The following is a 17,935-nucleotide window of genomic DNA, read 5'->3' as shown; positions in this document are numbered from 1 at the left end:
TTTAAAGCTCTCCTTCAGTGGGTATTTAATGGCACCATTCACATTACTGATTGTTTTTACTTGTTCCTTCATTTGGGGCCATATTTCAGAGCCTGTGTGGAGCTGTCACTCTGTTTGGCTCTCACCAAGTTAATTCTGTGCCTCCCTTAGGCCAGGGTTTCTCTCTGACTTGGCCGGGGGATTTATTTTGCTCCCACAGTCAGTAAAGTCTCACCAGAATTTCCCCTGACTGACCAATGTAAATTTCGTTCATACATGGACTACATATTCTGTTCGACAAGATCAAAAGGAACAGATGTACGAGGACACTGGTTGATACTGCTTGCACTGAGGTGAAATGATCAAAGACAGGTAAAGCATCTTCGGAACCATTCAAATATCTGGAATCTCAAAGAGATCTACCTCGCAGCTATGAATAAATCACATACAGATTTTCCTTTGTTAGCGTCTGACGTCAAACCCATTGACAATATCCACACCACATTAGGTATTCTGTGAGCCAACAAGATTTGTGGTCCTTTTATTCTTCCGTTCACACCATGGCTGCCCAAAACGGAATAAAGTCTTGCTACAAATGCTAGTAGACCCTCGCTCCACTGAATTGTTGATTTTATTTGTCCTACTAATGGCATTCTACATTAAGCTTACAGAAGGGCACCCCTGGCTTAGTGCAGGACCTCCCCTTTCTAAGCGTGCCGTTTTGCCGAGATGATAATCATTTGGTCCTCGTCTTAATACACAATGCCTTCTGTTTTGTTTTGTTTTACCCCCAGTGCTGAATAAGGGGCCAGTGTGTGACGAAGTACTATCGCTGGATGCAGAAGAATGGAGGATATATTTGGATACAATCTAGTGCCACCATAGCTATTAATGCCAAGAACGCAAATGAGAAGAATATCATCTGGGTGAATTATCTTCTTAGGTATATTTTCTAATTCTTTTTCATTTCTGCGTCAGTTATAAAATATGCAGCCCATGGTTAATAGCTGACAGTTTTATTATCTTTTGGCAGTCCTCTGGTGTGGAATTATGTGGAAATTCTGCTTTTCCTTCCTTGGGACTCAAAGAAATATGAAAAGATCAGAGCTATTTTGGAGGGGACATCTAGGGCAGATTCACAACATTTTCAGTAATTCTTGGTCTGCCAACCTTTGGGCAGCTCTGCAGAAGTTGCTTTGGTATCCCCCACAAATGTTCAGGCTAGGGAAAAAAAAAATTACAGACTTCTGTCCACAGATGAAGCATTCAAGAAGCACCCGCTTCTCCCTACCCCGTCAGCCTACACTCATGCATTCTAGTCCTTGAGAAAATTAAGCAAAAGGGCATGGGGAAGAAGGGGCAGGGTGCATTATATCCCCCCTGTATTCCATCCCTTTGAAACCTTAAGCATATTACACCACATTGGATTCCCTGGGCATTCAAGTTTTGGTAAGCTGAGTGAGCTGCTTTGCCAGAATCAGGTCAGTATCAGTCTATAAATGAAAGCAATCTTCTTGTGCCTGATGCCATGTGGCCTCAGTCCAGTTTTACTGCTATCTTAATGTGCCCTCAAATTGACATCCGTAAATGAGGCCAGGCTCAACAGCTCCCTAAATTCTAGTCCACCACCCCATTTCTCTCGCCTTCCTCATCTGCTTTCTCATCTCCGGAGTCAAACGAGCAAAAAGAAAACCAAGACCGACAGCCGGGGTGGTCTGCTTCTGGGGGCAGAATTTCCAGGAGGTTTTCCACCAATCCTGTCCTGAAACTATCAGGAGGCTCAAGGCCTGGCCGTCTCCCACCACCGTCATTCCAGTTTTTGGCTTCTCTTGGCCGGAAGCCACCACGCAGAACCCACACGTGGTCTGAATAGGAAAGCTTCCGGTAGGTCTTATGAATGGAAGTTGCTGCCCTTTGGCTGATAATCTAGACAGGGAGTACCTGAATCCCATTTTTCTTTGAGACAGCCAAATGGAGCCGAGACGCTGACAACCATAGCTCATCAGCACACTGACCCTTCAGAGTGTGTTCGCGTACGTCGGTGATGACTCGAAGGCATGAATGTGCTTGCTACCAATAGCATATCAATCAGACACTAATGATTATTGCTCTAGAGAGGGCCTTAATGTGCACCACTTAAAAGAGTCTTCATTTATCTACTTTCTTTTTCCTTTTTTGACCTCTTCTACTCTACATTAATTCTCTCTAAAGGTCCAAGTATGTGTATTTAATGTGGCTTTCTCGGAGACCTGATTTTCACTCGAACCTTCCCCTGTGTTTGTGATATGCTCAAGATGGGTTCTGATATCAAGGAATCCTTTTGCCAAGAGGCTTATGGAATAGTGGCTATGTGTGATGCAGGTTGTAAAAACTCACATGCCAGAGAGAAAACAGAATAAGGTAGTGTGGCACTAACATTCTTTGGCTGGTCAAAAATGGTGCTGTGCCAAGGAGACCCATTACTATTAGAAATGAGGCATTAGTAACAGGGACACCACAGACTAGAAGCTATCTGTCCCCCGTGCTGATGTAACTTAGGGTACTGAAGTCATCCGTACACTTGCCGCTCCCATTCAGGGAGATTCCTTCTGGTCTGGATCTTTCTTACTGCCTCATCGGTCTCATGACTTCCTACTCTGCCCCCAAATGCAGGCAGTGAGAAGGGTGAAGGAGAGGTCAGTCCATGAAATTTGGGATCAACCCCCTTGATCTAGCCTGGGATCAAAGGATACAAGCTCCCAAGTGTCCGGTGATTCTAGTCTATCTAATTCCATAGGACAGAAGCAGTTTGGGTCCCAAAGACCAGTTTTCACGCTGAAGGGCCTCAGTCCCAGACAAGGTAGACCCATCTCAGCTGACCCAAAGACTCACCCTGAATTCAATAATAAAAGGCTACAAGTTGGGTGACAAATGACTTGTGAAGCCCTGTGGCATCTGGACCAAAGGAGACTAATACAGATGGGCGTCAGCAGAGGAAACTCCACCACGCCCGCCATGTATCGGTATCACTTCTCTAGGCTAAAGATCTAGAAGAAAAGGACGTGCGTGGCCTTGGCAAAATAGCAACTATTTATGTTAGCAAAAGAGCAACTCACTGAAGGTTGCTTTTCTCTCCCACATTCGTGTCCTTTGTTCCTCCCTGAGCAGTATTTTCATACCACCTCTCCCTCCTCAGAATCCCTCACTTCTGGGCCCACTCAGGCCTCTCCTTCCCTGTCGTGAAAGGACTGGCCCTCTACTGCTCTTCTCCCTGTTCCCTCGCGCATTGGTGGAGTCAGGGACTCCAGAGTGTTCGGAGACAGCATAAGCGCTCAGGCCACCTTCCCACCATTAGCCTCATCCGATTATCTCGCCAAAGCTCTGCTACTGAAGCTAATTCACACTAAGGTGTAAATGCCTGACGATCCATCTTAGTGAGTTAACCCTCCGAGCGACACCGCCGTTTTAGAGTAGCTACTGAAACGCTGGCTCTTTACTATCGGAACTTCACTAGAGAGTAGCAAACGGATCAGTGATCGTCCCTGGTTAAGTCTCCGGGTGGCTAGCCATCATGGAACGTAGAAGAGGCCCTTTTCCGCTTCGAGGCCAGAGGCTTTCCTCGGGTCCCGAGATGACAGGAGCCCACGTTGCTCGTTCATTGGGCTGGTCTTGGAGTGGCATTTCTAGAAGATAACTAACTCAAACTGACCGGACACAACTCTCTTTTCCAGAAGAGGCCTGTTTCTGAATTAAAAATAGAACAAAAATTAAGCACGTTTGTGCAAATGGGGTTAGATCCATTCTGTTAGGGCCTCGTTCACACTGGGTCTCTCCCACTGCAATCAGAGCCCCAGCCTAACAAGCCACAGGTGTACACCACATGAGCGGCTGAAAATGTGATTGTAATGGGTGTGTTGACAGTTCAGTAGCCATAACCCATGCATCCCAAGGTGCACCTGTGCATCTGTCAGATCATCAGGCGCCAAGGGCTCGGCATGCCGCCCCCACGCCGGGTAGCTGTAGAGCCATCTGAACAGCTGAGAAGCTCCATCAAGGAACCAGGACAAGGGTACTGAGGCAATGGACTCATCAGGAGCCGAAGAGAAGATAGGGCCCACCAGGAGGCCTGGGAAGGCTTAGCTGAGAGTACTTCTCACCCTCCCTTCCCCCCAGGTGTGAGACTGGGAGGAATGTCAAGCAGCACAGTGTTCTGGCCCCCAGGGCTCCCTGATTATTTAAAAGCCTTTTAGTGGCTTTCCTGTGGCAGTTGGGTATTCAGCCATTGTAGCGGGGTGCAGCTGTATCCCCAGCACATGAAATCCCAGCTTCTACAGAAGTCCCATAAGGAGCTGAGAAATGATTTCTCACGGCGTCTTTTAAACTCTCAACTCCAAAAGTTTGGGGCCAGGAAGTGGGGAGAAGATGGTCAGAAGCAGGCCATCGAGAATGGGTGTCTGCCCTCCTGATGAATGCCTCCCTCTCCCGCAGTAATCCCGAGTACAAGGACACACCCATGGATATTGCACAGCTCCCCCACCTGCCAGAGAAAACTTCGGAATCTTCGGAGACGTCCGACTCGGAATCAGACTCTAAAGATACCTCAGGTATTACAGGTATTCCTCCTTCTCCATGTTCTGCGCTCACGGCTTGCCTGTCCGAACACGAGGGGTGGGCGGGGGCCCGAGGGCGGCCGGCGGAGCAGAGCGACCGCTCCGTCGGATCCAGAGACATAGGTTGATACACAGACATCAAGTTGATACTGAGTCTCTCTCTGCACACGTGTGCGTGTGCGTTTATGTACCACCACATACATCTGTGCACACATATATGTGTATACATATGTGGTATCTATACGTGCATGTGTCATGTTTAGTATATATTTATACATCCCAACATGTCTATATGTACACAAATATGCAGAGAGAGAGACTGATTGATTTAGCAATCGCTCCACGTCGGCCCTGACCTCCTAGCTAGCTTTGGCCTCTTTACCAAGAGCAGTAGGCAGCGCTATCTGCGCTACCTCCACAACAGTCTCTATCTTTGAGCCCCACGTATTCACACCTTTACCAAGCTGGGATTGAGCCGCCAAAGCAGGATACTTAATGGCATTGGTGAATGACTCTTTGGAAAGCAGACTTTCTAGTAGTTCTTTGGGGCAAAAGGAAGTTAATTTAAAAATTTACTTTCCTCCAATCTTCAACCCCCACTCCCACAGACTCACTTAGAGCCGGCAAGCACAGAACTCACAGTATCTTACAGCTGCAAAGAATCCTAAGCCTCTTCTAACCCAACCTCTTCTACGGAAATGAAGTAGTTCCATGATTTGCCCAAGGTTCTAGTCCAGGCTGCCATCTAAAAGCATCATGGCAGAGCCATAAACTCAGCATCATCCCTAAATCTTCTGAGTTGTGTTACTGGGAAAATCTATTCTCCGTCTAACTTGCCAGATGGCTAGGGGTTCCCCCACCACCACCTTCCATCCCTAGGGCACTGCTCCAAGCTTGTAAGCCCATATCCCTCGACAAACCTTCAGGGAAGGGAAGGAGGTGCAAAGCACAGAAGATCTTGACTGTTTTCCTATCCTAAACTGAGTTCATATGAAAGTTCTTTACTAGGGCAGAAGTTCTAAAATAGACAGGCTCTGCTCCTTACTTCTGTATCATATAGCAGGGAACAAAAAAAGACAACAATTCCATGACCTGCCCCACGGAGCCTGTATTCTAGGTGGGGGGAAGAGATCAAAGTAAATAAAAATAAGCACCATCTGATTCTCTGCACGGCTAAGCACGATCAAGAAAAATACCTTTAGGAATTAGGAGTGTGGTTTTCAATAATGAACAAATATTCACCAACGGAGGGTGCAGCCCTCTGTAGAAAGTCACCTTGCATACCATCATTTTTCTATGTCACTAACATCTTATTCCAGATTATTGACTCTGAGGCCCTGAATATTTTTGCAGGACTTCTCAAATGTTAATATGCCAAACGATCACCTGGGGATCCTGTTCAAATACAGAATCTGATTTAGCAGGCTGGGTGAAAAGCGGGGATTGTGCATTTGTAACAAGCATCCAGGTGATGTCAAAGCTGCTGGTCTGCGGACCACACTTGGAGTAAAGGCCCAGCTAATAGAGGCCCTGGAGAGAGAGAGAGAGAGAGAGAGAGAGAGAGAGAGAGAGAGAGAGAGAGAGAGAGAAAGCCCAGGCTTTAGGTGACTAAGGTGGGGGAGCAGCTCAGGTGGGCCAATGCACCTCCCCAGCCCTGCCCCGTCCGCCCCACCCTCCCCAACCCCCACCCTGCTAATGTGGTGTCTTTTGTGTCTCCTCTCCCCGCCGCCACCTCCGGCCACTGGCCCCACGCAGAGGACAACGAGAATTCCAAGTCCGACGAGAAGGGTAATCAGTCCGAGAACAGCGAGGACCCGGACCCCGACCGGAAGAAGTCGGGCAACGCGTGCAACAACGACATGAACTGCAACGAGGACGGCCACAGCTCCAGCAACCCGGACAGCCGCGACAGCGACGACAGCTTCGAGCACTCGGACTTTGAGAACCCCAAGGCGGGCGAGGACGGCTTCGGCGCGCTGGGCCCCATGCAGATCAAGGTGGAGCGCTACGTGGAGAGCGAGTCGGACCTGCGGCTGCAGAACTGCGAGTCGCTCACGTCCGACAGCGCCAAGGACTCGGACAGCGCGGGCGAGGCGGGCGCGCAGGCCTCCAGCAAGCACCAGAAGCGCAAGAAGAGGCGGAAACGGCAGAAGGGCGGCAGCGCTAGCCGCCGGCGCCTGTCCAGCGCGTCGAGCCCCGGCGGCCTGGACGCGGGCCTCGTGGCCCCCGCGGCTGCTGTCGTCCCCCAACAGTGCCTCGGTGCTCAAGATCAAGACGGAGATCTCGGAACCCATCAACTTCGACAACGACAGCAGCATCTGGAACTACCCGCCCAACCGGGAGATCTCCAGGAACGAGTCCCCTATAGCATGACCAAGCCCCCCAGCTCCGAGCACTTCCCGTCCCGCAGGGTGGCGGGGGCGGCGGGGGGCTGCACGTGGCCATCCCCGACTCGGTCCTCACCCCGCCGGGCGCCGACGGCGCCGCCGCCGCCCGCAAAACTCAGTTCGGCGCCTCGGCCAATGCGGCCTTGGCCCCCGTCGCCTCCGACCCGCTCTCGCCCCCGCTCTCGGCGTCCCCGCGGGACAAGCACCCGGGGGGGCGGCGGCGGCGGCGGCGGCGGCGGCGGGGGCGGGGGTGGGGGCGGCGGCGGCAGCGGCCCCAGCACGTCCAACTCCTTGCTGTACACTGGGGACCTGGAGGCGCTGCAGAGGTTGCAGGCGGGCAACGTCGTGCTCCCGCTGGTGCACAGGGTGACGGGGACCCTGGCCGCCACCAGCACGGCCGCGCAAAGGGTCTACACCACCGGCACCATCCGCTACGCGCCCGCAGAGGTGACCCTGGCCATGCAGGGCAACCTGTTGCCCAACGCGCACGCTGTTAACTTCGTGGACGTTAACAGCCCCGGCTTCGGCCTCGACCCCAAGACGCCCATGGAGATGCTCTACCACCACGTGCACCGGCTCAACATGTCAGGACCCTTCGGCGGCGCCGTAAGCGCCGCCAGCCTGACGCAGATGCCCGGGCAACGTGTTCACCACGGCCGAGGGACTCTTCTCCACGCTGCCCTTCCCGGTCTACAGCAACGGCATCCACGCGGCACAGACTCTGGAGCGCAAGGAGGACTGAGGCGCCGCCCAGCGCGGGCCAGGGCTCCGCCCGGAGGCATCGTCGGCGTTTTCGTTTAGACCTTTTAATTCTAGCACTTTGAATTCGAGCAGGTCAGCGTCCTCTCTCACCACGACGGCCCCTGCCCCACCCCCTCTTTCTTTAACTTGACTTATTCTTTCCTGTAAAGATGTTTATTTTTTGCCTTCAGAGAGTCAGATGACCAGTTGCCTGCCATTTTGTCTTCTTCTAAGATGTGTGTTGGGTTGTTTTGCTTTCCTTTGCATCTTTATTAAGATGTCTTTAATGTGTATATGCCTCTGCCATAGAATACTCAGTCTTGTGGTCAAGAGATTTCTCAAGTGACAACCATTGGGTTTCTTCATCAAGATCTTGATATGATCAAGATTGAAAGAGACAAGCATAAACAATGTGCCCTGTTTGACTAAGTCAAATGAAATGGGGTGGTTTTTTTGTTTGTTTGTTTGTTTTGGTTCCTAATTCCTTTAAAAAAATAGGGGGATAGTATTTTAGAATTTTATGCAGAATTTAATTCTCTTTTTATGGTTAAGATTTTAAGATTTTCTTACTTGCACATAAAAATAATTTGGGTTCTTAAACTTAATTTCTGGCCTGTGACTAGAATGTTTAAAAAAAAAAGTTGGACTAAATGTTAATTACTGAAACATTAACTTAATTTCTAAAACCATGGTGCTATCATTTATTAATCTGTAATGTCTTCATACAAAATGCAGCTCCTGGGCTGGGTTTTGGAAAAAATGTGTTCTGTCCTGGTCTGGAGTCCGCTGCTGCAGTCTCCTTGGTTAGTTAAGACAAAGCCCTCATTAACGTTTGCTGCAGGACTTAAAATTTTTTACCTCCCAACTAACAAACATAGCCTCACATTAAATTTAATGGGTCAATAAAGCCCTTTTTAAAGGGGCTTTTGGAAAAACTCAATCAAACTGATTTGAGGAGGAGTTTAGATACATACTGCCTTTTGTTGAGCTGTTTTTTTTTTCCTTTTCTCAGTCTAACTGAGGCTAATTTTTGCAACTTCAGTAACACTTCAGAGTAAAAGAAGGAAAAGATATTTAACATGTTTTTGATTTTTTTTTCATTTCTTGCTAAAAAAAAGGAAGGTTGTATTTTGGGGGACTGATTTGATTTGATGGCATTTTCTTTTCCCCTTTGGTTCTCTTATTTCTAGGTCAAAACCAGTACGGTTTAAAACTAAAGAATGGGTTAATAAGCTTCAAACAGATAACTGCAACTGAAAAACCGCACATTAAGTAAAAAGAAAAAAAAAGAAAAAAAAGAAAAAAACTAAAAAGAAAAAAAATCTCCTATTTTGTCTTTGTTGCCAGAAATCAGTGTAGTGTCAAACACTCCAAATGACTGTCAAGTATAAATTCTTCTTCCACTCCATCTTTGGCAGCTGTTTTTAAGGCATCTAATAACAGATGTGAGAACTGTAATGTGTGCAATGTGTACGTGTCCTTGGCTGTCAGTCCCATTGCAGTTTCAATGTGTGTTGCTATATGCAGTATATACTAAGCTAATGTAGTTGTTTTGTCCTTTGTCTTCTCTGTGCGCTCTCTCTAGTCGGGGTGGTCCAGTCCCATTCCTGCAGTCCTAGTGAATCAGTGATTCTTGGGGTTAGTGAGTTTTGTGTGGTGGCCTTCCTCTGTAATGTCCACCCTATGCTGCTTCTACTGTCTGTGAATCCTCCGTTCCACTTTTTTAAAACTGCTGTTGCTTTGCTGGTGTATATTCTCCCGACCTTTCCTTTCTTTCCCTCCCTCTCTCCTAGTCTCCCTTTTCCTCATCTCTCCTGCCCCCCCCCTTTACCCTTCTCCAAAATCTTCTTCGTTCTCAGAGATAAAAAGACTCTTAACTAGCTCAAGGTTAATGGAGCCATTTTTTCCCACAGTGGAGTTCTGGGTATGACTTTTTCTTCTGGAGTGCAACACAAAGCACTGAAGAATAATGCTCAGATGTATTAAATAAATTGACGCCATATAGCCTCAGTTGTTAACATTCCCAGAGTCCCTTGTGCTCTACCTATATAAGCAGTGGGTGCTTTTCTTTGGTTTCCTTCCAGGTTGGCTGATGGAGCAATATATAAAGCAATTACCAGTGAGACAGAAAATTATTTCAAAGGTCAACCAACATTTTTTAAAAACAAAAGGGGAGGGGATAATGGAATATAGAATTGTCATATATATTTGTTTATGTGTGCAATGCTAATAGAGTAATTCGGCTGTCCTTTGAATATCACTGTGTTGAGTGGTTTCCTCTAGGACCTTCGATTCTGTGAGTTGGGCCCACGTCACTGTGGAATAATAACTAAAAGAAGTGAAATGCCACAAATTTTAATAGTGAGCTTACTTGAAGGATATGAGTAGGTTTACCAGGTGAAGAAGGCCAGTCATGATATTTAAAGATTATTCTGGAAGCTCTGCTCTAGCTAGCGAACAATCAAAGGAATGCACCTGTCAGCTACAAACAACAGCTAGACAGCTGGTTTTCTTTTTTTTTTTTTCTTTTATAAATGTTTCTGTGTTGTGTCAAAATGATTTCTGGTGATTTAAACTAACAGATAATCACAGCTGCTGTCTAAATCCATAGTGTTTAAAATTACAAAATGAAAAAAAACACTTCATTACCTGTGAAGACTGTGTCTGTGTTTTTAACTATTTCTTGTACAAATATATGAAAACTTTTATGAGGAGACTGGTGCCAAGTAGCTGAATAATGGGGAAAGGGATATTCTGTTCGTAAAAATCTTAGCAGTGTTACCAACTCTACAGTATATATAAAAAAAAATTAAAACGTTACAAAGCGACAGCTATGGTACATTTTGTTTTGTGTGAAGCTAACCGGACCTAACTTCCTGAGTGCCTGGCTTATTTTGAAACATTTTTTTTCATTGACCATTGATAATGCTGCAAATCAGAAATGTACATACTTCATTTACAACAGGGTTCTTTTTATACTTTTGTAGATTCTCATACATGTCACATACATGGTTGTCTTTATGTAACTTAATTTTTTCATCCGCAGGTGCCATTTTCATAATAAACTTCTCTTGGATTTGTTACTATCTGGCATCATTTCTTTTACATGTAACCATCCTAACTAATGAATGCTGGTAGTATTTGTTTAAGCAGGTACCTTGGTCATTACTCTTGATTTTTTTAAAAGTTTAAAAAAAAAAGATACGTTCATATTTTTGCTAGTTTTGGAAAAAAAAATGCATAGTTTGTGTCGTGATGAGGCTGACAAGGCACAGATTAAGATGCTAATCCAAATACTACACCAAACTTGCAACCATCCTAAATTTTCAGCTACCCCAACTCATTGTCATACTGAGCATTATTATGCACATTATCAAAGCTGAACAGTGGGCCTGCACGTTAACCACTATGGGAAGTGTGCATTTTTTCTTGATTAATGCACAGTACGTGATGACAGTTTTCATACATTAATCATTGAAAATGCACTCGATACTTTCATTTATTACAATCTATAATGTATAACCAACCGTTCCATTGCTTATATCTTCTCTTTACACTAAATATGTATTTTCTTTCTCCAGACAGAGTAAGTCCTGGTTGTGCTGTGTTATTGGTTAGGTCAGCACGCAGCATGCAGCCTGCCACGTTTGAAGGCAGGTCAGCTGGCTAACAAAAAAAGAAGGAAAACTTCAGCTTGCTATCTCTCAGAGAAGGCTACAGATGGGTCACATGTTAATTTTGTGCTCTCCAGAAAATGAAGAGAGAGGAACGGGTTGAGCTGAAGCAAAAGGCAAACACTTTTGTCCCAGAGCCACCAACTGTAGTAAATGTCATTCCCTAGTTTAAGTCTTCAGTGACATTTGCCAATTTGAGGGTGCTTTTTACTAATGGAGGCTTGCGTCAGACCAGCAGATACGGAAATGTGGTTATGGTTGTGGGGCCCTAGATTTCTCTACAGTGCCCGCTACAGGTCCTTGAAATAAACACTTGAAAATTGGAAATCGGGAGAAGGTAATTAAGAACACCGAATTGGGTTCTCCCAACACTTTTCCAAAATTTCTCTTTCTCTTTCGCTCTGGAGAGTCAGAAGAATAGAGTAAGTCAAAACATTGCTGAAGCTGGAAACTCGATCCTGAACAGAGTGCTGAAGCCAGCCTCCCCAAGGCATTCGGTCTGGTAGGTGCCGCTGACGCTGGCCTTAGTGGCAGCCTCCAGAACCTTCCACGGGGGAGGGTCTGCAGAGGCAGAGGGGCAATTATAGGAGCGTGCTACTAGGGCTGACCCTCTGTCGGCTGACGGCAATGTCAGTGGGCCTTAAACACTTTATTCCTGGACATGGCTGCAGCCCTGTGATCTGGAGGTGGCGGTGATGAGAGTTGAAAAGCACCAGCTGGCCAGGGGTGGATGCAATGAAATCGGCACAGCATCTGGAGCTTCTGCAGAAATAGTGGAAATCCTGGATTCTTACCCAAGCTCAAGCCTCCCTTAGTATCAGCAAGTGCCCTGCCCTTTATTTGTACCCATCAATGCTAAAATACGTCACTAATGAAATAAAAAAAAAACTCTTGGGTCCCAAAAGAGAGCAAGCGAGCTCTGGGCTCAGACCCACGGACAGTCAGGAAGCCCTGTCACCACCCCAGGCATGGGGCTGGAAGCCAAGCCAGGGCCTGGAGCTCCCAGAGGCACAGGACCTCTCCCTTGCCGGGCTGGCAGCCAGGCAACGTGTCAAGGCTCCAGAGTGCAGGTCATGGACAGAACAGGCATCTGCGGCCAGCTCTCTGTACCCTGCCTCTTCACTTTCCCAGCCCATGCTGAGACTCGTTTATTTGGCAATAAAGAACGAGGAAAAAAAAAATCTCAAAAAAGGCAGCAGGTGGGACAAGAGTAGAAGCTATGCATCAGTTGAGCATAAAGCAACTGGTTTTAGTCCTTGTGGACCGGAATTCTGACCCATCTTGGCCTACTCCTAGACAAAGTCTATTTATACTGAGCACATTTGAAACAATTTGAAGTCAACCTGGCCTATGCACTACATCAAAGGTAAGAGATAATGTATACTGTCAAGCTAGAAGATAGTCTATTCAGGCTAGGAAGAGGGTTATCCAGGTTCAAAAAGTAGAAAGAGTGGAGGACTTAAGAGAGAAAGAAAAATAACCTTTGCCAATACTTCATTATAGTGACAAAAGGCAAACTCTGTTCTTGAGAATAATTCCCAAAGAATAACAACTAGCAGGCTTATGAGACAACTCTGGTGGCTAAGGTAAGTGATCGTCCTTTGGCTCCTGCTTTCCTAAGAAATCATTATAAAGAAGGGGGCACTGACCTGGTAAACCCCCACAAGCAGAAACCATGGCGTTCACCTTCATGTTTAGTGTCTAGCTCAGTGATTCACCAATAGTCTTTGCTCAGAGGACATGTAAAAAAGAAGAAGGAGAAGAAGGAGAGAAGAGAGAGAGAAGAGAGAAAAGAAAGAAAAAGGAAGGAAGAAAAGACAAGGAAGGGATGAAGAGAAAGGAGGGGAAGGGAGGGGAAGGGAAAGGAAAAGAGAGAGGGGAGGGGAGAAGGAAGGAAGGGAAAGAAAGAAGAAGAAAAAGAAAGGAGGAAGGAAGAAGGAAGAAGAAGAGGAAGAAGAAAGAAGAAAGAAAGAAAGAAAGAAGAAAGAAGGAAGGAAGGAAGGAAGGAAGGAAGAAGGAAGGAAGGAAGGAAGAAGAAGAAAGAAGAAAGAAAGAGAAAGAAAGAAGAAGAAGAAGAAGAAAGAAAAGAAAAGGAAGAAAGAAAGAAAGAAAGAAAGAAAGAAAGAAAGAAGAAAAGAAGAAAGAGAAAGAAAAGAAAGAAAGAAAGAAGAAAGAAAGAAAGAGAGAGAGAAAAGGAAGGAAGGAAGGAAGAGAGAGAGAGAGAGAGAGAAAGAAAGAAAGAAAGAGAAAGAAAAGAACAAAAGAGAAAGAAAAAGAAAAAAGAAAGGAAGAAAGGAAGAAAAAATGAAACAAACTTGTCAAGAGGCAGAGATTCCACTAGAAATGTCAGGTGTGGTAATGGCAGGATAGCTTAAGTTTCTATCAAGGAAGGAATAGCAAAATGGACAAGCAACAAGTTTGTTCATTCCTGCCTCCTGGGCAGTCCATACAGCTGGCATGGAGTTGGCCATCAATAACTGTTGGCTGGGGGATGTGTGTATGTGTCCATAACACAATCTATTCTGTATACAGCAATAAATTAGGCCAATCAAATAGAGAAGGGAATTAGAAGAAAGAGGCCAAGCAGTTGCTAACTTAGTAAGCCTTGACATCATATGCCTGGACAGCTAGGTAAGTGGATCTTAGATCCTCAAGTAGGTACCATTTAAAACAAATCCTCCTGACATGATGAGCTGTAAACTCAGGCATCATCCAGAGGATGTTAGTAACTCTCATGTAGAAATCACATCTCCTTAATTCTAGTGGTGAGGGGCTTTCTAGCCCACTAGCAGACAGCTGGAACACTTAGAGGATGCTGAGCTGAAATCTTACCTCTGGAGTTCAGTGGAGCCCTCTGCTATCTGAGTGGCCTTCAAATATGTGAAGGTGGGCATCAGAGTTCGGTAACTCTCTAGGCTGCCACCTGTTCTTCCAGCTCTTCATCCAGCGGCTCTGTGGCAGATGCCTTCACTAGCCTGGCACTCGCATCTGGGCATACCAGAATTTGTCAGGGCCCCTGTATTGCTTTCCTAGGGCTGCCTTCTTACCACACACTGAGTGCCTGGAAACAAATCTATTCTCTCACAGCTCTGGAGGATAGAAGCCGGACTTCAAGGTGCCAGCATGGTTGGTTCCTTCTGGCAGGCTCTGAGGGAGAGACTATTCCTAGCTTCTAGCGGTGACCAGCAATCCTTGGCACCCCCTGACTTGTAGATTCATCACTCTGATCTCTGCGTCTGTCATCACAGGGCCCTCTGCCCTCTCTGGGTCTCTATGTCTTCAAATGGCATTCTCCCAGTGTGCTTCTCCTCTTCCAGGAAGGATACCACCAGTTGTTGGATTATGGCCTCATGATTCCTTCTTGAATTATGAGTGGATGCCATCCTACTCCAGTATGACTGCACCTTCACTAATTTCATCCACAGTACTTTATTATGAGAAGGAAATGAAATTAGTACTGAGGTACTGGGGGTTACAACTTTAACTTTTTCGAGGACTTAATTCAACCTGTAAGAGGTCTTATTAAAATATGGCCCTTGGGGCCAATCATAGATCTCCAGGTGTGATCTGGTGCCAACCCGGGATAGAAGTCCCATTACATCTCTTGCTCATGACTCTGAGCTCTTTTTTGGGGGGGGGGCGGGGGAGGAAGGTCTAAATTTTTTTAAGTAATCTCTACACCCGACATAGGGCTTGATGGCACAACCCCAAGACCGAGAGTTGTATGCTGTACCCACTGAGCCAGCCAGGCGCCCCAGGACTCTGAGCTCTTAATTAAAACAGCCTGAGGGCAGTCACTTCTTAGCAGCCAGATCAAATTGTTATCTCATCTTGAGCCTCTCTAGTCAACCAGAATACCTCGGGTTTTTCAAAACTTTTGTTAAGGTAAGTCTCCCACCTCCTGTATGTGTACGGCCCTCACGTAATGCTGGCATGAGCTTAGGTGGAAAGCAATTTGAGGAGAAAAGTTGCCTAGTTCAGTAGGCATGGAAGGTGAGCAAGAGCCTGTGCCTGTGAAAACACATCTCTCGTTCTCATTGTACTTTACATACTCTCTGAGACCACTTCACCCAGCCCCGCTGGAGAGGTGAGCCTGGCCCCCAGGATCTCTGAAAGCTTCCTGGCACACAGTACATCCACAACAAAGAGTCCCTGTGAGCCGAGGCAGGGAAAAACCAACCATGAGAAGGAAATGGGCAAAATTGGACAAACTACCATATCAGCCCTTCTGTGGGGGCAGAATGGGGTTAGGGATGTCAAGACTCCCGATATGTATGAGTAAAATCATCCACTCATATTCAAGAAGGATTCATGAGGCCAAACTCATCAACTCTCTGAAATGACTAGGCCTCCTTTTGTTTCCCTTTGTTCCTTTGTATGGATCAAAATCAAAGAGATTAGTGTGAGATTGTCTATACTTTTCCGGAGATAAAGCACAGTTGTCTTCATTCTTCTTGTTCCTCTCTCCCCTATTTGGTATCATGAGAGCCACCAACAGGAACGACTCAGATAACATCCTATGTTGAAAGAATTTTTCTAGAGAAATAAAATTAGTTTGTTTTTTAAATGTATGCAAACTATTAAGCTACTTTAAAATAAAAAAAGCAGCGAGGGTAAGGAAGTGGCTCTTCCTTGTACTGAAGGAGTTTTCAGATTTATAGCGGAAGTGTCAGAAACAGGATGTAATATCCATGTGACCCCCCCCACACCTCCCCCAAACAAAACCATTATGCCCTTGATGAATTATTGACTTTAGAGTTTTATCTGTGCCATGAATAATCACAAACTTGGGAGTCTCAGGGCACAGTTCATAAACAAATAATTATATCACAATGATAATTTTTCAGGAATTACAACATCAATCATGGCCATGTTATTATCAAGTACATTTTCTGGTTGCCTCTATTCATCAAACCCTCCTCCCTCTCCACCCTTCCACACCACACAAGCAAAACTCATCACCAGATTGCCTCTTATTTACACATCACTCAAAGCAGGACAGAGCAGGCATACACAAAATGGGCCAACCCGGCGTTTATGAGAGATGAGTTTTCATTAAGAAAGTTTAAATTAAATGCATTGAGAAAGATGGAGGGGGGAGAGAATTAATTATTCCACACTCCCCCAAAGAAGTGTCTCGGAAGAGATCTTATTCAGGAGATAAAAACAGACACAAGGTTTATTCTATTATTCCATTTTGGGGCAATACTAATAAAGAAAAAGGAGTTCATCTCTGAAAGCCAAGGAAAGAGCAGCATTACAATGGCATGTCCCCTCTTTTAAATGATGGCCACCCGTGTGTAGACAGCTCGGGCTGTCCTCCAGCTTCCTCCCTCCGTGGGAGAGGTGAGCGAGGTGGGTGCAGAACTTGGAAAGGGGGGGTCCATACCTTACCTGAATCTATATACACATCAGGGCTTCGGCTGCTCAGGATGTTTGAGTCTGATCTAAAGCACTCTACGAGAAGGTAGATTCAACCAGACTCTACCAGAAGGTTAACATTTCCAAACACAGTAACAGTACAAAAAGCATCTCCAACGACTTTACTTTGTTGTTTAACATCACTGAAGGTCATAGGCCTACTTCTTGGATAACCCGTTCATCTCACAATTCAAAGAAAAACCAATGATTAGCGAAGCAACAGAGGAAGTACCCTCTCAAGATAAAAGTTGTACATAATACAGGGTTATGTACAAATCCATAATACAGAGGGGCTTGCCATTAGCTCTCATGCAAGAGAACTTTCTCACCAGTCTCTGTTTCTAACTGGCAAGCAAAACAAGGTAATTTGAAATCCCCAGTAGGGAGATTCTCCCAATAGGGAGACACCAACCCAGGCATCCGAGACTTCCAAGTCCTCCGGTAACATTGCACTCTTTGAGGACAGCCCTTGGGTATGTTTGGCCTGAACTTAGATCAGATTCCCCTCTTCTTGACATCAAAATGTGTCTAAGAAAGGTAGGGCTAGTGCCCAACAGTGAGCACCATGAACTGGGGTAGGCAACACTTGTTGGCATAGTTGAACTGGATCCAGTCTGATCAGCCCCAAACCCCACCATCCAGGCGACCGGCTAAACAGCTCAAGGCTTCAAGGACCCTGGACCATTTCATCTATAACCCAACTGCCCTCTCTACTGCTCTCGTTTTTAAAATCGGCCAGTCTCTTGAATGTACCTGGACTATTGTTTAAGTCGCTCTGCCTCGAGACCAGTCTTGACATATAAACTCATTAAAAGGAGAGGAAGTGGAATCAAAAAGCGACAGATACAACTCCGAGTCCACGGCCCTGTAAAAGTTCTAAACATCCCCCGCAAATCCTTTCTCCCATAGTAGGACGCCATCTTCCCAAGCAGGCCAAATCTCTCCTCCCCCTCCCTCCCCCACACAAAGGCCCCAGCTCTAGTACTTGGCCCTCCCCTTTGCCAGCCCAGCCCCCTCCCTCCCTCCTGCACCACAAGAGCTCCTCTGGGGTCCGGTTTATTTGTTCCTGTGGGGTGATTTGACCTCTCTTGGCTACCCTTCTCCCTCCTCCCCACCCATTGCCCCCCTCAGCACTGATGAGGCC

At 46.3% G+C, this 17,935-nt stretch overlaps 1 protein-coding gene across 1 annotated transcript in view; it reads left to right on the top strand.

Annotated features, from left to right (window-relative positions):
* Positions 1–10,766, top strand: part of NPAS3 (neuronal PAS domain protein 3) — an 841,130-nt gene extending 830,364 nt beyond the window's left edge. The window contains 8 exon segments of the mRNA XM_035728203.1: positions 785–922; positions 4,447–4,571; positions 6,324–6,789; positions 6,791–6,924; positions 6,927–6,971; positions 6,974–7,176; positions 7,178–7,590; positions 7,592–10,766. Of these exon segments, the coding sequence (XP_035584096.1) occupies positions 785–922; positions 4,447–4,571; positions 6,324–6,789; positions 6,791–6,924; positions 6,927–6,971; positions 6,974–7,176; positions 7,178–7,590; positions 7,592–7,697 (1,630 nt within the window). The 3' untranslated portion in view covers positions 7,698–10,766.
* Positions 10,767–17,935: the final 7,169 nt, after the last annotated feature.

Source organism: Zalophus californianus, chromosome 6 (genome assembly GCF_009762305.2).
Source record: "Zalophus californianus isolate mZalCal1 chromosome 6, mZalCal1.pri.v2, whole genome shotgun sequence".
NCBI lineage: Eukaryota > Metazoa > Chordata > Mammalia > Carnivora > Otariidae > Zalophus > Zalophus californianus.
Note: the sequence above shows the minus strand (reverse complement) of the source record. Positions and strands in the feature narration are given on the sequence as shown.